Below are 22,198 nucleotides of genomic sequence, written 5' to 3' on the forward strand. Positions count from 1 at the left end.
CTGTGTGCATGCAAGAGTGTCCCATTGTTGTTCTATGAATGTGCCTTTTAAACAGGATTTTTCTATTAATGTGTTAATAATGCATCATAACAGCTTTGCTGGCCATTATTTTCTTTGTTTCAGGATATTAACTATTTTCTCTCTCAGCTTCAGTTCTTAATCACTATAGTCTCTATATCTTACATCATATCAGAGTATCTTGTTATGCAATACTGTGATGATAATGCTACTCTTGAATGTCATTAAGGTGGAGTTGGTTACCAAATAAAGAAATCTTCCGGAAATGTAGGTTTCTTGATCTTTTGTACTCATTGATAAACCAGATGTTTGGAGCTAATTGGACTGTTTTGTTCCAATAAAACAATAGTTGTTTGGATTTTGGTGAAGGAAAAAAAAAGGTGCCTCGCTCACTAAATAATAGACACTTTTAATAGAGACTATTTTAGTGGAAATATATTATGGAATATTTCCAGGTCAAGAGGACATTTGCAGATCTCCATTCCAAAATATTATTTCTGAAAAGGGATTTGATTCATAATTTAATATGGCAGGTCTACGCTATTATTTTTCAACCAAGCACCAATTTGTACGAATGATGTGCTATTCCAGTTAAAAATTCTGTGAATTATTAACTGCAGTTGCAACAAGCATACAGCCAAAAACAGGTGGATTCAGTCGTGTAGGGTCTTGTAAGGTCTTTTTCAACTGATGCCTAAACCCTCTTTATTTAAATGTCTGTCACTCAAACCAAAAGCCAAGACTGTGACCTTGTTTTGAGTCCAGCTGGCTCAGAGGTGGCTCACGCAGGGAAAGTGTCGTTAACACGCATAGTTTCATGCCAGCTTGTCAGCTTCATTCAGCTCCATGCTGAAGGTGACTCTGCTGTGTCTGAAAAACGGGTGCTCTTCATCTTTGAGTCCAGGGACTCTGCGGATGGTGAATAGCGCACACTCACACACACACATGCACAAATGCAATGTTTTGCCAGTCAGTAAATGATTAATCCACACTGCAGGGAGCGTTGGGGTTCTGTCAGGTCATTTCAGGGAATAACACCATATGTAAGCACAGCTTACATAGTCGTGAACAGTAATTATTCACAAACAAGATCGCTTAAGACAAATAAAACAAGCATAACAGCCACAAAAGATTCAATTGTAAAAAAAAAAGAAGAATGAAACAGACACATTTTGCCAGCCAAACATTAATCAGAGGGACTAGCGCTTTCGCCATGTTGACCTTCCACTGTGTGAAATCTAAATGTAAATGTGACATGTGAAATGTGATCCCTGCTGCAGTTCCACATTTGGAAGACCCCTCCATCCACAGAGACTAATACTTACGGGAGCCTCCCCTCGGGTATCGAACCCTGAACCTTTACAGAATTAACACCATGCACCTCTTAGCCTAACGAGGCCTCTGGGGATCATTTGACTCATTTGAAATGGGGTCAACAGAACTCTGCCCACCTGTAGCTCGCGTGATTTCTGGTCTCTTTTCTCTTTCAAAACAGGAGTTCAGGGAACTTCTGCCTGTTTGCCCCAGTGCAGAGAGCCAAATATAACAAAACCATGATGTTATGTAGAGGCTCTGTTTACACTGAAAGCCTCACATGTCAGACCTGTTTCATGCTCCGGTCTGATTCTAAAGAACTCAATGGAGACGGCAGTAACATGATGAACTGTATTAGAAATTCTCTGTAACACAGAAAAACCAAACACAACCATCCAGAACTAGCAGTTTAAGTGAGGAAACGCCTTAAGAGAAAGTTAACACAGGTTATTGGTAACGCTAACATGATCTCCTGGGTCATGTGTGTTGTTGTGGAACATAAATGCAGCACCCTCCCTCACTGGCGCTAATGTGGCAGCTGGGAGCGTGTGCACTTTCTAAGGTTGAAGGTAATCCTTTATTTAGACACAAGGCTTTCAACTGACACCACTTACACTGGACTTCTAGATAACCGTCTCCCTTTGTATGTCTCTGTGTACCTCACGCAGATACTCACACAAACACACACACCATTTGTCAAACATCTAAACAGTTAAGCCACCGTTGGATCCATATTTGATCTCATGTTAAGGAAAAGGTCTTAACACCGAGGACGGAACCCCCCCCCCCCCCATCAGGGTTATTACATACCTTCAAATCAGTACCCTAAAATAGTTTCTCTGAGAAGTGAAGTTGGTGCTGAGACATTTCTAACAATATCAAACATAGAATACCTACTCAGTAAATCTGATTTCATAACAATCTGCCAAGTAGATTTTGATATTTGTTCTGTATATGGACGTTTTACTGTGTATTAACAATATCATTTGAGGAAACTTAAAAATGTATTCATCTTTCATATTCATTCCAAGGAAATCTTCCAAGGGACGAAAGTGACTGGAGCAAACTTACTGATTTACAGCCATTTATTGTACATTTCTACAGCACTAGCACGTCTTCATCAGAGTCCATTTCTGAATCTAATACGGGCAAAGTGGTGCTGAAACTGTAGTCAGTTTGCACTATTACATGCCATCAATCGATTAGCATGTTCCAGTCCCTTTTGTCCCTCGGAAGTTTGCTGTTCTTGAACTGGGAAGCACCTGAGTGAGCTGCCCTGCTTTAACTTAACTGAGAATCTATTAGATCTCATGTACCTCATATCAGAATCAGAATTCCTTTAATAATAATAAGGAGGAAATTGCTTTTTGTTACACACAGCTCCAAAAGAATAATATACCTCAGTGTTGATCATTAACAGCCATCCACCAGTTAATAGCAGGATATATGGCAGTTTGCTAAGAAGTTATTAAGATTATTCTGTGGACCAAAGTGTTGGATGCACAGGCTGACTGATCACCAAGTTGGAGCAGCAGACTGTTGCCTCGTAGACTGAAACACACAGTGATCCTCAGTCCAAGTGTGACATTCTCTTGAAGTTGAGTCTGCTGTCTCCTCTTACAGAAGCTGACCAGTCAGACCAGGCTGCAGCTTTCCACTTGAACTCTGACCTAAGGAGATTGTATGCCACCGTCAGTGTGTGATGTGCACCTCTGCTGTGTTTCTACTTACTTACATGAGTTTCTATCTATAAATCCTCCTTGTGCTTTCACTCCCATTCATTTTCTTGTCTTTTCTCTGTCTCTGATTCAGCCCAGTTTCTGTGCCAAATCAAACTGTTTTCCTGGCACAATAAATGTCATTGTCTATTAATAGCACAAAGGATTCATCCGATCTTTTTCTTTTTTGTCACTGCTCCATTGCTGCTCTCACTGGCTTCAGTTTTAAATGACATGCACTGAAAGATGTGCTATGTTAAAAATCAAATATTAAAAAACATGTTGAAAATGTGATAAAAGGCGATTCTCTGTTAATCAGAAATACAATCTTAGGTTGTTTCAAAGTGAAAAACTTCATGGTTGTGGTTTGGGAGTGCCACACAGGCCAGCTATTTATAAAGCATACCAGTCCTCCCTGCAGCTCCATTCTGTGGGATCTTTCAGTGACCTTCACCAGAGACTGTGGAGCCTGCTGACTGTGCTGCATGACTAGAAGGGGAGGAGCAGAGAGAGGGTTAAATTGGAGAAGAGAGCTATATGAGCTGAGTTTTATTTTTTTTAGCCCTCATGCTGAATCTATTTGGCATCCACATGCATCATGACAAGAATATGCAGTTATCCGTTTTGCAAAATGTATCACTTGTATTGGTCCAACACAATTTACCATGCCGACATTCATTCTTTTCATCAAATCGGTTATTAACATTTAGATTTTTTTGTGAATGTTAAACACTGCTTGTTTTGTCTGTACAGCACAGTCTCATTAATTGTAAAAGACACCAACCTGTTTCTTGTTCTTGTGGACCAGGAAGCAGACTCAAAGCTTTTCTGGATCCGTGCCATGCTGGGACAGCCCTCCACCAGTGACATCATGGCTCGTCGTCCCAGAGGACACTGCAGTTGTGCACTGAATGCAGTATGTGTGTGTCTGCAGATGTTAACAGTACAGTGCAGTGCAGTGCATGTACGTATGGGAAGTGTGAGTGAAAAGAGAGAGCGAGAGGAAGACAGGCAGAAAGAAAGTAAAAGGACATGCAGCTGCATACATAATGCAAACAAAAAATGGAAGAGGTTTGGGTTGAGGCTTCCTAAAAGAGGTCAGGTTATAAAATATTTACAATAATCAGACACTTTTGTGCTTCAGAGTCTGACATCACTGTGTCCATTTGTGTGTGATCATTTTTTAAACATGGCTATTTCTTGTTTTTATTGTAGCTTTTTACCACCATTTTTGTCTTTTATGCTACTGATGTAATTTTACTTTGCTGTTCGCCCTAATTTTGTAAAGCACTTTGGTCAACTCAGATTGTTTTTAAATGTGCTTTATGAATAAACTTGATTTGATTTCATTTGAATCCAGCAATGCCCTGTGGTGAAAAAAAATGTTCGGGAACAATTTATTTAGATGAAAATATAGCAACACAAGTCAATCATGTTATTTGTTTTATTCAGATGACCTCATGATGTCGGAATTTGTACGATCATGATGATCAAAACTTGTACATGCCAACAAAATCTCATCACATGTGAGTCTAAGAGGCCTGACATTATAAAATGAAGGACACAATGGCAAAATATGTGGTAGGACTGAAAGGAAGGGGATATTATGGGTAGTATGAGCAGCCTGCTGGTCCTTACATTGTCCCTTTTACGACACTTAAACCTATACTGTTCCTTTATTTTACCAAAAACACAGTTACAAAGACAACACTGACCCCTAGCTGTACTTTGAAAATACTGTGACTAAAGTGGTACAGATGGAGCAAGTTACACACCTCTTCATCAAAAACACAACAAGATTATCAACACAACAATGTTTAAAGATCTTCATGTAAATTATTATGTAAACAACACCGTGAAAATAGGTTCATTGTAGATTTCAACTCAAACTGAAATCATTGTTTTACGCTTACTCATGATGACACCCTGAATATTTACATTTCACTTGAGGAAAACTAAAAAATTAAAAAGGTACAAAATGCAACATCATGTTGCAGGCAGTGTGGTAATCCAGTTTCTCCAGATCAGCTAGTGGCAAACATTACATTCTTTAAACTTAACCAAAAAAATAAGTACAACAATCCACAGATTACAACAGTAAAAATTTGATGTGCATGACACAAAGTTAATCTCATCGCAATTTCTGGTTCTGCATGTTTTAGCCTATTTAGTACAAACTCAGTGCAGTATTTCCACTTAAAGCTTTTTAGCCTGACTTTCTACTCTCTAGGCCGCTTTTAGTTTCTCTTTATTTCACTGCAGTGTTCATGCTTGAGACAGGTGATGTACACTTTAACACTTTTCTTCAAAACTACATCACGAGTCTCAGCTAGCAGCGGAGAGTAGGGACTGCTGTAGAAACGCTCCTGGTTGGAGTTAAGGTTTCGCCGGAGAAACAAACTCAGAGGTCAAGCAATAAAACCAATATGCGTGTTTGTGAAATAATGTGAAATTAATCTTGCCTTCATGCGATTAAACATGTTTTTCACTACCTGACTCAAATTGCAGAGATTGAATGCAGCTTCTCGAAAAGTTCCTGCTGGAAACAGTTTGACCACGTGTCAGTGCAAAACTTAAGGCAATTAAATGTTTACTATGGTTGATTACCTAGCTAAAGCAATGCTGACTAAAATCCTCTGGTTTGATTTGGAAAATGGTTGACAGTAGAGAAGACTACAATATATGGGAGCTGTACTTATTAAGCTAAAACATGCAAAAGCACCATTGTGGTCCCTTAATGTTGTATGTGCTGCCAAGTTTTCACAGTGATAAACATTCATCCATTAGATAAAAGCTGTGTAAAGGTTTGACGTGAAAACAATCCAGGCGGTGAACTTTTACCCTGTGCATCCTCTCATTAGTGTGAGCTGAACAAGTGAAAAACTTCATTTGCTTTCCCCACACACTGTGCAGTGTTTTACTCCCTACGTACCTCCTCCATCTGAGGGCTCTGGGACTCCTCCGGCTCCTCTGCAATGGTGCGGTAGTGCTGTGGCTGATTTTGAGCTAGTGGAGAATCTGTTTCAGTAAACAGGACCGGTCGACTCTTCAGGGGTAGTTTCAGCAGGAACTTCCGCGACGTCACCAGATTACCATAGCCCTGGGTGTGTGAGAAGGCGTAGCCAGACCGACGGGTGCTGATACGCCTGGTAGGTGGGCGGCGAGGTGCTGGAGCTGGCAGTGCCTCCTTCCGTACCTTATGTCTCACCTAGATGGGGGAGGGAGCGACAACTCTTTGAGGTGGACTAATGTTTGCTCAATCGCGCTGGTTTATTGCTTCTTCAGGGTCCACCTGCCTCTATAACTGTTTTATTTTTATAATGATAGATTCTAATATTCCACACTACCCACAAACTGGCTTGTACACTATTTCATGTAACACATGTGATTTACTTCTTACTATAGTGTGTCCATAGAATGATAAGGCTCAATATCTACATCAAAAATTATCAAAATCATTATGAATGGTACTGTACAAAAGTCTTCCGAACTATATGAAATGCTGATTTTCAATGCTGATTAGCTACCTTGCTAGACAGTTTATACCAGGGGCAGTGGCAAACAGGAAAAAAAAGTAGAATATGGAAACAAAACATGAGCAAAATCATAGAGAAACATTGTTGAATGTTTTTTCACTGTTTTGAATTATACTGTTTCTAAAACTTTAAGAAAGAGAACTATAACTTTATTTTTAGAGTTAAAAAAAAGTATAAGGCGTAAAAGTCGAAATGGTTGTATGGTGTGAACCATGTGTTCTCTCACCTTGTCGTTGATGGTGGGACGAAGCTGAATGAGGATGAAGCGGAAAGCCACCACAGGCAGAATACAGAGGAGGGAAGTCAGGAATATGGTCAGCCACACGTTAGGCTGGTTCAGGGAGTTTCGTGCAGTGCCTGAAGTCCCACAAACATTTGACCAGCAGTCAGAATCGAACGGTATAAAAAGTTTATTGTAATACAACGACATACATACATAATACAATGACTCTGCACACCTTTTAATGGCTTAAGGGTTCAAGATTTAATGCATGAATTCTGCAGAGTACAACAGGGTTATTGGCAACTCAATGCTAACCTATCTTTTATTAATGTTGGCCTGTTACACCATCATTCTTTCTGTCAACAACCTATATGTCTCCATAAATGAGCTGAATCTACTCACCAATGAAGGGGAAAATTGAAGTGAAGATGAGAAACATGCCGTTGCTGTACATGGTGAATGTGATGGCAAAGTAAGCGGCTAAGCTTCCCCATACGAAAAACTGGTTCACCGCCGTCCAGTAATGGGTGTCCAGACACAGCTGAAAAATACATTTAGTAAAGTGAGAGTGTTTTATTTAATTGTTTAATTCATAGATAAAACAACCAAGTAAGTCTGTTTTGGGCAAATCAAATGTATTAAATATCTATAAATCAAGTGTGCACTGTGACGCTCCTCACCTGTATGTTCATCACAACCAGCAGACAGGTCTGTGCCAATAAAGCAAAGGACTGATAGTCAGCAATGTCTTTGCCATCATCTCGGACGGTGTCGTGCATGGCAGCCCAAGGGATGAAGAAGAGGATGAGGGAGCTGTAGCAGCTGTGCATCATACAGCGCACAAAGGCTTTCTTACAGAAGTACAGGTTCCGCTGGCCCGGAGTGTAGAGCTGAGGATACTGGAAACTCCAGCGGTCATTCACATCCTGCGGAAACAGAGGATTAGAGGAAGAGAAGAGAAAGCCGAGAGGATACAGACGCCAGAGTGTAAACTACTGGTAAATTATGATACATCATTTATACATAAATTATGAAAGATGCTGACTTTGAGTTTCTGAGCTTCTAGCTAGCGTAACAATTTCTCCTCGGTGAATACCTGGTCAAAGAGGCTCATGCCGAGGACGGGAAGAGCTGTGTAAACCAGGTTGTACAAGGTGATGAACCACTCGTCATACACTGTCTGTGAGAAAGACCAATAAAACAACATTAAACATGTAAATGCAGCATTAACAATGTTGTATGTATCTATGTACATACTGTAGTCTTCATGTTATATTACTGTATCTGGTATTTGTATCTTCATTTAACATCATAGCACAACATCATAACTTAAGTATACTGTACAGCAAACAAGTCAATATGCACTATCCTTAGTTACCATACTCATCACTGTACATCGCTAGATTCCCTGATTCTTTCACAACGCATGTAACCATTCAGTTGTGTTGCACGTGTCCAAAACGTGTCCCTCACCTGTGCAGAGAAGCCACAGAAGAAGGCGTACCAGAAATGCACAAAGGTGAAGGTGAAGTTCTTGTAAAAGAAATATCGCAGGAACTTGCACATGCGCAGGTAAGACCAACGGCCGTGCACCAGCAGGAGGCGCTGGAGGTAACGGAACTGAGCGAAGGAGAAGTCGCTGGAGAGAACTGCCTGCATGCCCTCTTGGCCGCTGATACCAACACCGATGTGTGCAGCTGAAGGACACACAGAAAAGAGAGGAATAGAATTCAACAGTACTTTCCAGCTGTTTGATTTTACTGCAAATAAACTCTCTGGTCCTTGTGGTTCTTGTAATGGTGTCCGAGTTGACTGAGCTCACCCTTGATCATACTGACATCGTTGGCCCCATCCCCAATGGCCAGAGTGACAGCCTGCTTGTATTTCTTGACCAGCTCAACCACCTGGGCCTTCTGCAGAGGGGTGACCCTGCAGCAGATCACTGTCTGACACATACACGCTGTCCTCAGCAGCTCCAGCTGCAAGTTCTTCTCCAATGCGAAGGCCTGAGGATGGAAATGAGAGGGGGCATTACAGGACTGCACTGAGGTAATGAGCCACGTCAACCTGGTCAATTCTAATGACGAAGTGATTAATCCATCATTTTATTAATTTTTCTTTTCATTTCCTTTATTTGACCACCATGAAGGTAGTTACATTTATATGTGTTGAGTCTAAAAATACTAGGATCAGCCGTTAAAATACCAAAGTGTATGTGCTGTTTGCAATGCAGAGTGTGGTAACTTTTCAGCCTGATTAACTTTTTGGGCCCAGCCCGTCAACTTTATTTTAAAAAAACAGGACATCCAGTTTTCTGTATCAAGGAGGACACATGGAGACAATGGGGGGAACATTTCTTGTTGATTCAGCAACTACTGGAAATATTAATACCCCTAAAAAAAGCCTTCTTACCAGACTGTGTCCATTTATAACTAGGCCATATTCCCCATCCACCTTCTCATCCAGCACAGCCTCTGTTTTCTGAAGCCAAAACAGGCCTGCGCGAGACTTGACCAAAGACGGCTCGTCCGCAGATTCTGGACACATTTTTCTTCTTGCATTCCTGAAAGGAGGAGGACATAAAGGGGATGGTTGGGTGAGTTTTTTATAAACTGTATTTTAACAGGATAGAAACAAATAAAAACACGTGCCAACCACAACTAAAACATGACGCATTAAGTATTAACATACCAATAATATTTTATTGAGTTCAGTGATAAACTTTATTCAGCCACTCTTCTTCTTGACTGTCTGGCATATTGTTCATGAATAACACATCCACTGTGTGGGAGCTAAGATGCTACTACTGTATATCAAAGTTTAGTTTAAACTGCATGGTTTGGATTCAATTTAGGTCAAAGTGTCAAATACATTTTGGCATTTTTTCCCCAGTTATTTTAAATGATACAATTTCAAAGTCAGTAAACAGCCTCTGATCAGCAGATACTACATGTGTTGCAGTTCTTGGGATCTGATTGACTTACCGTAGCTCTTCCATGACTCCTTCAGCTGTATTGGCTGCTACAACAAAAATGTCCTTCATCTCCTCTCTCAGCATGTTGCAGGAATAGCCAATATTCTCCGCTGTCTCTGTTTCAAAATATCAATACTTACATTTACTGTGATGCAATTCATCTGTTAAATGTGCCGAAACATTCACCCCCAGTGTTCATTTACAGGTGACACAGGATGTTTACATGGGTTTTGTGAACGCTTGGGGATTTGGCACACAGGCTTCCGAACACATTGAGATCAATGTATGATTTGAAAGGGAATATACAATATGTGACACTAACCCTGTTTATCCCCAGTCAACACCCAGATTTTGATATCAGCTTTAGCCAGTTGCTCTATGGTCTGTGGTACGCCGTCCTGCAGCTTGTCCTCTACAGCTGTCGCTCCCAGTAGCTACAAACCAGAGAACAGATACGTAATATGACGGAGCAGGATGTACAGTATATTAAACTCCTCTTCAAATAAGCAGGCACCAACCAAAAAGTTAACAAGCCAGTTGTTGGGTCAGTCAGACTATCTAGCAATGTGTCAGAGTATTCAGCAGGTGGACTTGCCAGCAGGTCTTTCTCTATCTCCTCATAAAGTTCATCGAGTCTCTCCTCTCGTCCCTCCATTGTGATGCTGGCTTCATGGTGCCGCTGTTTCCAGTCCTCCATATATGTCTCATCCAAGTTCTTGTAGGCCAGAGCCAGAGTACGTAGGCCCTCGCCTGCATACTCCTATTACGGTGAGACAGTTTAGAGCAGTTCAAAACAAAAATCCTGACAATTTCTGAAAGTACATCAATTTTATATATTCGCTCAAACATCAAAAAAATCCACAAAAATCCAACAGCATCACTCACGCTGAGGTGTCTGCTGGTAACCTCCACCAGTTTCTTACAGGACGGGTGCAGTCTTTCAAAGATGATGGTGTCTGCTCCTTTGCAGTATAGAGTCAACTTTCCTTCAGGGCTTCGTACTGGAAATCATGGGGGAAGTCACTTAGCGAGGACAAAGTAATGAGGCTTGATGCATAAACCTGGTCCATGGATCATTCTCTTTTCAGAATGCATGAATCTAAATGAACATCTTGGAAAGGATAATGTGAATTTCGTCGTTTCTTGAACTTACAACATTAGTATTGAGCAGCTGACACAGAAATCTTCCCAGAATGCATCAACAATGATTTTTTGTATGAACTATTTTAGTATGTAACTATAGCTAGAATCAAAATGATGTAGATGATGATATGTAAAGAAAATTCTCAAATATGACTTCTATATCATCTACAGCGACTAAAACATCTTTTTTTGGCAACACAGGGAACAAACAATGTGCCACTACTTTCTCTCACCTATGACTGACATGCGCTTGCGCACATTGTTGAAGTCAAGAACAGTCAGAAGCTCATAGGTGACTCGTGTGCCCATCTCCATGATAGTGATGGTCTCTGGTGTGCGTGAGCGGAACACAAACCCAAAGTTTCTTGCTGCAGTCACCAGAGCGCCCTCATCAGGAGACTGAGCCTGATAGAAGAGCTCACCTGCCAGAATAGAAACATGAGTAGGAAAAAACTGAATGAGATCATTTGTGTAGCTGGGTGCAAAAGTCAGATGTTAAAATGTTACGCACAGTGGCTTTCACACTTTTTAAAAACACAATAATTTAAGAATTTAATCTGATCCTGGAGTTGCTACATTGTTAATATGGTGAGAAAAAAATGATATTACAATTAAAAAGATGAGGAATCTGTACTATATTCGGTGGAGACGGATCATAGGCAATGCGGTTCTGTTTTAAACTTTAACAGGCACTTGCTGTGTGGTAACAGAGACGTCCATTAGAGGTCGCTCACCCTCTGTCTTCTCCTCAGGCATGACGGTGTGGCACAGAGCCAGTAAGCGGAAGAAGGTCTGAGCCTCTGGGTTTCCCTCCCTGACTGTTTCCACCAGACTTTGATCATGAAAGATGAACTTCATATCGGCCAGCCTGTTCCAGGAGAAGTCCACTGTCTGCGTCTTCTGCAGAAAGAGACAAGCAGACAAGAGAAAAAGAGAAGAATTGCTGTGGTACATACTTGACACAAAATTATACTATCATGTGTCAGTATCTCGTCTCACCTCTGTTATTTCCACCCTTTGTCCAGCAAAGTCAAACAGCTCCCCTGAATAACAGAGAAATCAGTTCTGAAATCAGTTATTCAGCCCATGCTGATGTGTCCATTAGTCACTGTAGTATTTAGAGAAGCAGAGCTGCTCACCGTAAGCTTTCCCATTGATGGAGCACTTGTTGAAAGTCATGATGTTCTGTGTCAGAGTGCCGGTCTTGTCGCTGAAGATGTATTTGATCTGGCCCAGCTCCTCATTGAGCGTGGTGGTCCTCGCCTGGGCAGGAGTGTCACTCTTGGGGTAATACATCTTTCTGTCCCAGTCTATGTAGAAGCTGTTCCCCAGACGGATGATTTCCACACTGACATTGAAATGCACGGGATTAAGAACGAGAGATGCAGGGATACACACAGACTGCACTCTGACTGCGAACTTGTCCTGATGACTTTTGTTGCTTTCTGACTTTGTCATCTTTCTGTCCTAGAACGTACCTCACGTAGAGGGAAATGGGCACCACCGTGTTGAGGATGATGATGTAGGACCAGAAAGAGAGGAAGGATGAGAGAGCAGCATCAATCCCTGGTTCACGAGGGAGGAAGACTGTGAACATTGACCCCTCCCTCACCTCCCAGATTGCATTGCCGATGGCCAGAACGGAGCACATGGACGCCAGGAAACCAAAGATCTGATGGATAAAAGATATCACGCATCTGGATATAAATAAAAAATACTGCATTGATGATATGACTCAGCTGAAAAATCAATATGCATTTCAAAAATGTTTGCTTTTACGATGGCAATGCATGAGTGAAATGTACTGTATCAGGAACAAGTAGGAAAAGGAACAACACTTCTATGTTCCCTCTCAGTAGTTTTAATAACAGATCTTGTGACTGCAAGAAATACAAGACTACAATTCTGATTGATAAAGATTTTACTTAATGCTCCCGGTTTTTGGAGGATTCATTAATTTGTGTGTTTAATACACTTAGCGATGACTCGGTTGTGAGTTAAATGGATACCATAGCATATCTAAGGTCATCACAGAGACAGCATCAGAAAACTTTTTGCGGGTGAATTGTGCACGTGAGCTTGTGCACATTTGTGTGTGAATGGATGTGAAACTCACACACAACACCAGCACGTTCATCAGGTGATCAATGCTCGTCCGTTTGAATGTTGTCTTTCCACTGTTCTGCATCAGCTTGGTGTCAGGACCTGGAGACGTTCAAAGGTTCAGATACACAGACGATCATGCAGATAAAGATCATTGAAAGATCATTCTTCATCTGTCAATATGAGATGCTCAGTGTATTCTACATGTTTTAACGTCTGCAGTGGGGCTATTGTGATTTACTTACTTTCTCATCCTCACACCTGTACTTGTAGGCTATTACTTATTCTAACCAACAAGTGCATGAAGTTAATTCAGACAGTACCCTTTCCTTAAAACTTACCTTTTATCATCAAACACTGTAATACATTAGCTGCAATATGTAATTTTGTCCCTCACTCAGTTGAATAGGCTGTTGGCGCAGGAATCGACAAACTAACTGACCAATAATTTCTTATTAGTTAAACGAACCCCTGAGTTATGCTGTCACCAGAACAAACGGTGGCACTAGCCTAGCCTAGACTAGCCTAGCCTAGCCTAATATAGCACAGAATATCCTAGCCAAACATAGACTAGTCTAATATAGCATAGAATAGCCTAGCCTAGCCTAGCCTAGACTAGCCTAATATAGCACAGAATATCCTAGCCAAACATAGACTAGTCTAATATAGCATAGAATAGCCTAGCCTAGCATAGATTAGCCTAATATAGCATAGAATACCTTAGCCTAGCATAGACTAGCCTAATATAGCATAGAATAGCCTAGCCTAGCATAGACTAGCCTAATATAGCATAGAATAGCCTAGCCTAGCATAGACTAGCCTAATATAACATAGACTAGCCTAGCATATTTTAGCATAGCATAGCGGCTAGTGAGCCTTTACCTCCGAAGATGACCAGCCCGAAGCACCACTCTGTGTTCCTTAAGGTGCATCCTCTCAGCAGCACCTTGTCATTGTCCAAAGCGTAGGTTTGTCCGTTCAGGACTAAGTTTCCCTTGAACTTGTCCAGACGGTTGTTAGGAGGCTCACATCGTACTTCACCTGGCCCAGACACAGGTGAGAGCTCAGCACCGAGTCCACCATCACACTTGACACGTTTCAGGGCGTTTCTCAATTTCTCAATTACAACTAGTTCCAGCTGCCACACTGTGAGCCTATTCGATCTTTAAAAGGAAGTAGTGTAGTTTACCACTCTCTATGTGATGTGCACAAGCTTCTTGTTTGTTGGAACTAGCTAGTTGTTTTAAATCAGAATCTGGCTTATTTACAACAGGTTTTCACATTAAAGGTGCATTCATTATGGTGCATAGCAATAAACAGTGAGAGAGGAAAGAGGGAGACAGGAAGCACTGTGAAAGTGAAGAAACAATAATAGAAAATATATAATAGTTATGAAAACAATGCACTATTAATGTAGTTATTGTTTTGGAGCCAAATATTCATGAGAAAAAGTGTTGTTTTTTTTTATCTCCACCATTGGATGGTTAAATCAACAATTTTCATCAATTCTTACCTCCACTTTAACAACAGCTCCCACACAAAAAAGGTGTAAATTCTGCAAACTTTGCTATTCTAATGAGTATTAGTACAGAATAGCAGAGAAATCCCACTATCTTTGTACATTAAAGGGCATCCTGACTGAAAATTCACTATAAATATATTTCAATGGTTCTTGGTAAAGGAAAAAAAACGTGTGTTTCTCTCAGCTTCTCACCATTGAAGCCGGCCAGTGCATCAATGTTGTCTCCTATCTCTCCTGTTACAGTCAGAGCCTGTTTCACCTTCAGATTGGTTTCACTGGGGGAGACCAAGAGGACATGAGAAGGATGCGACTGAAGACAGTGTGAGGCATCAGCCGTCAGCCATGCACACACACACACACACACACACACACACACACACACACACACACACACACACACACAGTACTGCACACTCACCCATCTAATTCAGCTGTTTCCACGTAGACTAGATTGAGGGGCTCACTGCTGGACAGCAACAGAAGGTCTGCCTAGAAATGAAAGCATCAAATGCAGTACAATCAATTTAAAGTATAGAAGATAATGAGATTAAACTTTAGTATCTCTTGTACTTTGTCTCAGCAGCAAAGTGTATAGCACTATACTACAGAATGCTCATGCTCTTAAGATTCCCTGGCAATTACAAAAATAAACCACTTTTCAGTTGTTTTTGCAATGTCTCTGCACTTACTGTGACAAACTGATTATTCTCCAGTTTGATTATGTCTCCGACCTGAACATTCATCCATTTCTCTTTTCTCAGTCTGACAACAAAATATAAACATAAAACATACCATGAAATCATAAGCCTGCACCGAAAGTCATACAAAACATGTAAAACTCAAATCTGCTTTACAGCCGTGTGTTTGTATGTGCAAATGTATAATGTGTGAAATGTGAAATCGGCATCTTCATGACTCACTCTCCATCGATGAGGACGTCCACGATGCGGTTGTTCACTTGATTGTCGCTTTTGTGTCTGTTCTACTCAGATGATACCAGATAAAGAGAAAACAGTGTTTGTTTAGACATAATTTTGACTTTAGCTTCAGTGTAGTCTCAATAGATTGCTGCAATTTCAGCTTACTATGTCATCGCTAGCATCCTTCACTGCTGTAATAGACAGCACCAAAATCAGAGGGACGGCCGTGGTGAACCAGGAGAGAGAGGAGATTTGTGGGATTAGCTGTCAACAGAACACACACACACACACACACACACACACACACACACACACACACACACACACACTTTAATACCTTGCACCTGTAGGAATAAATTGTACACTTTACATAGGAATCACACCCTGGAAGCTAAAAAAAAGCTGTATTTCTTCTCTGTATTTTTGTGATAACATTCCCAAAACATCCATTTCTGCCAGTGTCAGTTAGCCCATGAACCCCATTTGCTAATTTTGTGAAAACTCCCCGTCTTTTCTAAATGTATTAACGTGTTAATGTTAGATTTGAATGTGTAAAGCCTGGTAAACCCCCCCCCCATACGTGCATCACTGCACCTGATGAGCTAAACAAAGAAAAATGTCCACCTGAAGGACCATGAGGAAGACGAAGTAGGCATTGGCGAGCCGTCGGAACTGCTCAAAGAGGTTAAGTGGCAGGAAGGTGAAAATGTTGTATTTGGAGGTCTTGATGGCATTGTTCTGAAGCAGAGGAAAGGGAAAGATGAAGGTGACAAATGCAAGAGGATGTGACATCATGTCAACACATCGGTTAAATGCACACAGTTTTTGTTCCTGCACTTACAGCATAGTTGTAAGACAGGTTGAAACTTCTGTCATTAGCTCGCAAGTGTCTCTCCTCCTCTGTGAAAAATAAGAGTAAGACAGGGACAAGGATTGTTAGGGGAGCCTTCGGTCACTTCAGTCACCAAATACAACAAACAGTATGTAAAAACTCAGTTCAAGGTCGTAAAGATGTACAGTTACTTAACATTTGATGAACAGTTTGTATGCACCAGATCTCACCTCTCTTCTTCTGTTTTCCACACAACTGGCCAAAGTATGATGCTACTGACCCCATCTTTAGCTCATTTCCTCCATATTTCACACCTAGAGAGAGAGCATGCGAACACTAATCACAGAGTGATTTATAGTTAGTGAAGCAAAGAGCCATTTCTTTCTAGTTAGACTATACCGAGATAGCAGCTGAAAGAGGAAACTGTGGCAAAAGTGAGGGGAAACCAGTTTATATATAGACGGTCATATATGCAACAATTGTGGTTCAGTGTAAAATTCTACTTAATGTAGTTGTCTAAGTGTCAACAGAGGAAATGAGCGATTGCTTTTTTTAAAGTGGAGATGTGCAACATACAGAGGACACCTGCCAAAATACAGTCATGACGAGGAGATGCAAAACAGAACAAAACATATTTCTGAGCAACAAAGATCTACTTGCATCATTAATATTTTGCTGTGCGAGTAGTAAATATTATTGACTAACTAAAAACACCCCAAAACAACACAGCATGCATGTAAATATAAAGTTATTATTAATATTTAGCTTGGGAAATAAATTATGAGAGCAGTTATTAGTTAAATGTTCCTAGAGAATAATACGTGAGCTACAACTCAGGTCCTTAGCCAAATCATGACGGTTAAATAACGGACAAGATAGACTGTCTGTGCAGATCCTGGTTACAGCCAAAAATTTAGATTTTCTGTGCATTTCTATAAAAAGTTGAAGGTAACTTGACATGTAGGTGAGGAAAGATGTCAGCTATGTATGGGTCCAAGGTGATAACATGACGCAATATAAGGCAGCATGCTCGAGACTTTATCTGTGCTGTGAAGATATCCAGCCACTCCTTTCTCAACCCTTGGTACCAGAGAGAGATCTATGGCAGATAATCCATAACCGCAGAGATCAAGATAGCAACGACCATGAAATGTTCATGGTACTTTGAGAATATATGTATATATATATATATACATATATAGAAAACCAAAAGCAGCAAAAGCAAAAGGCTTGGCTGGGCATGTTGTGCTCTCTCTGTTGTCCTTCTGCTCGCACTCACACAACTATGAAATTGATCAGAAGAGATTGATCCACTAGGTTTAGGTTTTGATTATTCACGTCATGTACTTCAGATCTTTCTCTCACGTCAAAGAGTTGTAAATGTGAGCCCCTTCCGTGATATATATCCACTATATTCCCAGGGTCTGAAAGCAAATGAAAAAACAGTCACATACCTCAAATAAAAATGTGATTTCTTGTGTCCTTCAAGTCCTGCTGACAGATAGACACAGAAACACAGGGACAAAAGAGAGAGAGGCAGAAACTACAACTTTCGCTCTGATATAGTAAGTCGAGGCCCTCGTCTGTGCTCCGTTTGGACGTCCAGGCACCAACCCTGTCCCAGGCAGAGACGGGGGTTCGACTGGGGCCTCCAGTGGGATGAAAGACACGCAGGATGGACGACAGGTGAAGTGGTGAGAGAGACGTCTACTGTAGAGGTTTCAGGTTCATGCAGGAAGAGCTGGGATCCCCCTGCGCCCAACGGCTCAGAGCTTGATCAAACAGTGCAGTGATCTTTGGACCTGGAAGTAGTGGAAGGGCAGTAAAACAACAGTGCAGGTGAGTGGCTCCAGCCAATCAGGGCTTTGAGTACGGTTGTGATCTGGGCGGTCAGGTATGAAACACAGTCTGTGATGAGTGCGCATGCTCAGACAGGACTTCGCTTTATCACATATTCACGAGAAGCTCCTTTAGTCCAGTTCACATTGAGCCTGTTTCATAGGTGCATCTAGTGTATTAATGAGAGAGAAACATTTTTAAACTAAAAGTGACATATGATAGCTCTGAATATGGTGCTTTCAGAAATGGAATTTAATACCTGGGCTTCAACACAAAGGAGGGCTGTGTCATCCAAGGGACCTCAACATGAACCTCTTGCTAAATTAGTTATTGTTTGTGTGCCTGTGTGTGTGTGTGTGTGCACCCATGCCAGTAAATGGACTATTCTGCCTGTGTATGTGCACAGATGTGTATGTACACAGACATGCACATTATGTTTTGATGGTTGAACTTTCTTTAACCGTCACTTATTTAAAAAAATTATTTTTTGGCTTTCTAACCTTAAAGTCAGTGCGGAGTAACGTTTCCTTAACTGGTCCTTGTCTGCCTGCAACTAAAAACACCACCACATTATCATTTGATTCCATTTTAAAGGGTCAGTTCATCTCCAAAAAACGACACTGCAGAAAAGTGTGCCGTACATTCATTCAGCCTGGGCTGTCAATGAACTGCTGAAATTTGATTGATTTAAAATATTCACCATTATCTGAGTTAGTGAAGGTGAGAAAAATAAATCTTCAGTAGCTTTAATTAACAAGATGACCCCGCCCCTGCAGCATAACCTTCATGTCTTCGGAATCTTAATCTAATCATTGCTACACTTGTGCTTTACTACTGAAGTGGAGAATAAATAAAATATTTTTTTATTTTAATTCAATGACAACGGGCATATTATACTGGGAAAAAAAGGCAGGGAGACGCATTTACGGATACTTCTCAAATACTTTATACAAAATTCATCAACTGGAATGCTGAAACATGGTGAAAACATTAGTAGTAGTACTGACAATACAAAGAAAACACAACAATGCAGTGACTGTGACTGATATACTGTATGTGTTAACTGTTGCAGTGATGTAGTGACGTGCAAGGATTACAAATTTATGTAATAAAAAAAGATCAAAAGTGAACACTTGCAACTTGGCACAAGGAACATGTATATTACAGAATGGCTATGAAACATTTGCCCTCATATACCAATAACTTATTCACACAGGATAATGAACTGTAACAAAGAGGAATGTGATTTTGTGGTTTCTACAGAGTGATCGGTTTAAAAATGTGCACACATTGAGGTTTCTTATTTTATAGCAATATCCTTCATCAAGGGAAACATTTGAATAATCTTCCATCAGTTCAGAACAAAGTCACCAGCACACATCTCACTGTAAATCACTCCTGTCCATAAAACTGAAACATACATACATTACAGTGATCGGCATCATCCCAAACCATTAAAGAGGGATTAAGGGAGACATTTACAAAACATCCAGAGGAACAGAACACAAAATATAACAGACTGCAAAGAAAACAAAGCCAAGACACATTTACAATGTTTGGAATATCATCAAAGATAAAAAGTACAAAATGATAAGGAACATCACTTGGAAAACTTTGACATCATTTTGGGTAAAGGAGAGGCCGATACTCATTGCTGAGAGCCAAAAAAATACAAGGATCAAAAAAGATTAAAAAGATGCACGTTATTTTGTTGTTTTTACACCAAAGTAAGGCCACTCATAGGAAGAGCAGAACAAAACAGCAGGAAGATATATGTAAACCATAAATAAGTCTACACTCCTGATCAACTCAGCAGCTGAGGAGCTCATGTTCAAATAATCAGATATCCTTTTTGAAAGACAGAGTTGTTACCTGAAAGTTCAACATGTAATATTTCTTTACCATACGTGAGCAGTTATCCCTGTCGTTGCCAACATTGTTAGTGATTCCCTAACAAACACCAGGGTGTCACTTCATTCTGAGGGCGTGCATCTCATCTTGGAAAGAAACTCGTCAGTTCAGCTGCAGCTGATGTACAACACTGTAGCAGCAACCACTGTGCAAATTCTCAAACACACTATTCTGACAAACATGTCTGCTCCCAGCAGTAAACATTTTAAATCACGGGCTCTGAAAAGCACAGACATAAATAAATATGTATAAAAGAATAAATAAAATGGCTGCACCATCATGGTTCTAGGCCGCACAAGCCAAAAAGTTGTTAATGGAGCTTATAAATAAATATGGCCAAAAAAGGGCTCACCTTTAACATCAGAGTGAACGTTCACACTGTTGACTTGCGTCATATTGTTGATGATTTTACCACTTTATTATCTACTGCTGTCTTTCCTGGAGAAACAGGAATGGAAACTTCACATAGCAAGGCACGCATTTCACTGAATAATCCTTTAAATTTACGGGTCAAATGAAGGGTTATTAGTTTAAGTACCTTCTTAAAAGATGAACTTGTGAAACCCAGTACAATATTTTATTAGCTTCACTTCCACGCTATTCAATAATCAACAGACCTTAAAAACTTGGACTGTCTCCTAGCTACCAGTCATTCATTAACAAAAGATCCCGTTGATGAGATAAACCGTAGAGTACTTTCACATTTACTCAAACCGTCACAGTGGAGCTACAGAACAGGGCATTCCAAACTTCACACATTCACAGTTTGCAGAGTGTAAGGCATCAAACACATGACCACAGTTGGAGGGGTTTACAGTAGGTGGGGGTTATTGCACAAAAACACTAGGAAGGTGTGGGAACTTGTTTGGGCCTCCAGTGGGACTTGGCATCCTCTGTTCCCTTGAGGCTATGGCGTGCACACTGATGAGGAGAGGAAAACAAAAAAGTGAAATGACTGACTAAGTGACCACTGCCGAGTGGAACAGCTGGTGAGCGTGAAGTCTGAGTGAGCTGGTGTCTACATGGTTGTGTGCTGTACAGTAGCTCGGTAAATATTGTGAGTGTTTGAGGAACACGGAAAGTGAATACCAGAATACCAGTGTGAATGTGACAGTGTGTCGGTGATCTTGGCAAGCCACCACCAAACAGTCAACAGCAGCTAAGACACATCAAAAGTCTAAGAAAAGAGTCCACGTGGCCATCTATGGAAAATAATTCCCCGCTTTACGACTGTCACATGAGACCTCCTCCCTCCTTCCTTTTCCGTCTTACTCTCTCCTTCTCCAGCTCTCCTCATCTGCCCTCCTCGGCCGAACGAGTCTCTGATTTCAGCCTCACAAACTCCTTGGCCACGTCGTCGTTGGAGCGCTGGGAGAGGATTCGCATGGCGGTGAGGCCCGTCTCGTCCATATGAATGCGTTGACCCAGAGGGCACCAGCAGGCGCAGTTGCCCTTCCCTGTGATGTCTCTTAACTGAACCACAGCCAAGCCGACCACTCTGTCGGCACGGCCAAAACAGTAATCTTTGACGCAGACTTGCAGCTCGTAGCACTCAAAGCCATCCTGGTTACCCAGGATGCTGTGGAGAGAGAACACACAGGTTTGAGGGGGTTAATCAGCTTAAACCTGCACTTGGCAAGAAGTTTCTTTCAAAATACATCCTTTTGGTAATGCGTGGCAATAACAGAGCACCCCAACCCCAACTTAGAATGTAGGATTTAAGTAGGGCTTAACATTTATATGGGGGTTATTTTCCATTATTGATTTAGTTTATAGCCTCACAATACGACACGACATAAACATGGATGGTCTTTCATAGCAAAAACAAATAAAACTGAAAAAAAAAATAATGTTTGCAAAGTTTTTTGTTTCTTCTTTATTCATAAAAAAAAAAAAAGCTAGCACAGCTGTTGTGGTACTCACAACTGGAAGTTCTCGTTGAACTTGGGAGACCAGCAGTTGTTCTTGGATTTGGTCTGGAATTTGCGTTTCTTGTTGCTGAGGTGAGGCCCGATCATGGTGATCTCCGCGAAGGGTCGGAACATGCCGGACGTCTGCCATTTTAAATCATTGGCTCCCACAACTGAATATGCACAAACCAATGTGTGAAAGCATAGACACACAGAGAAAGAGGATGATATAATC

At 40.9% G+C, this 22,198-nt stretch overlaps 2 protein-coding genes across 3 annotated transcripts in view; both read right to left on the bottom strand.

The window, feature by feature from the left end:
* Positions 1 to 5,938: 5,938 nt before the first annotated feature.
* atp8b5b (ATPase phospholipid transporting 8B5b) lies at positions 5,939 to 18,082 on the bottom strand. 2 transcript variants are annotated; one of them, XM_070850454.1, is made up of 28 exons: positions 17,758 to 18,082; positions 16,534 to 16,617; positions 16,313 to 16,371; positions 16,096 to 16,209; positions 15,637 to 15,735; positions 15,472 to 15,533; positions 15,241 to 15,313; positions 14,970 to 15,040; positions 14,744 to 14,826; positions 13,912 to 14,070; positions 13,043 to 13,131; positions 12,405 to 12,598; positions 12,066 to 12,274; positions 11,926 to 11,969; positions 11,661 to 11,826; positions 11,160 to 11,348; positions 10,669 to 10,784; positions 10,379 to 10,543; positions 10,106 to 10,217; positions 9,794 to 9,899; positions 9,222 to 9,372; positions 8,632 to 8,815; positions 8,283 to 8,506; positions 7,906 to 7,989; positions 7,490 to 7,735; positions 7,212 to 7,350; positions 6,813 to 6,943; positions 5,939 to 6,258 (listed from the first exon to the last, which is right to left on the bottom strand). In XM_070850454.1, the coding sequence occupies exons 2-28, from the start codon at positions 16,586 to 16,588 to the stop codon at positions 5,968 to 5,970; spliced, it is 3,615 nt and encodes a 1,204-aa protein (XP_070706555.1). In that variant the 5' UTR covers positions 16,589 to 16,617; positions 17,758 to 18,082; the 3' UTR covers positions 5,939 to 5,967. The 2 variants fall into 2 exon arrangements, with proteins under 2 accessions (XP_070706555.1, XP_070706553.1); XM_070850452.1 differs by lacking the exon at positions 17,758 to 18,082 and having other exon boundaries at positions 16,534 to 16,747.
* Positions 18,083 to 21,302: 3,220 nt separating this feature from the next.
* The window catches only part of LOC139218771 (protein unc-13 homolog B-like), a 46,708-nt gene continuing 45,812 nt past the window's right edge, over positions 21,303 to 22,198 (bottom strand). Inside the window, exons 36-37 of the mRNA XM_070850451.1 lie at positions 21,977 to 22,136; positions 21,303 to 21,632 (exon numbers count right to left, since the gene is read on the bottom strand). Of these exons, the coding sequence (XP_070706552.1) occupies positions 21,347 to 21,632; positions 21,977 to 22,136 (446 nt within the window). The 3' untranslated portion in view covers positions 21,303 to 21,346. The remainder of the gene's footprint in view (positions 21,633 to 21,976; positions 22,137 to 22,198) is intronic.

The sequence above is a fragment of the Pempheris klunzingeri genome, chromosome 19, assembly GCF_042242105.1.
Source record: "Pempheris klunzingeri isolate RE-2024b chromosome 19, fPemKlu1.hap1, whole genome shotgun sequence".
In the NCBI taxonomy this organism is placed as follows: domain Eukaryota; kingdom Metazoa; phylum Chordata; class Actinopteri; order Acropomatiformes; family Pempheridae; genus Pempheris; species Pempheris klunzingeri.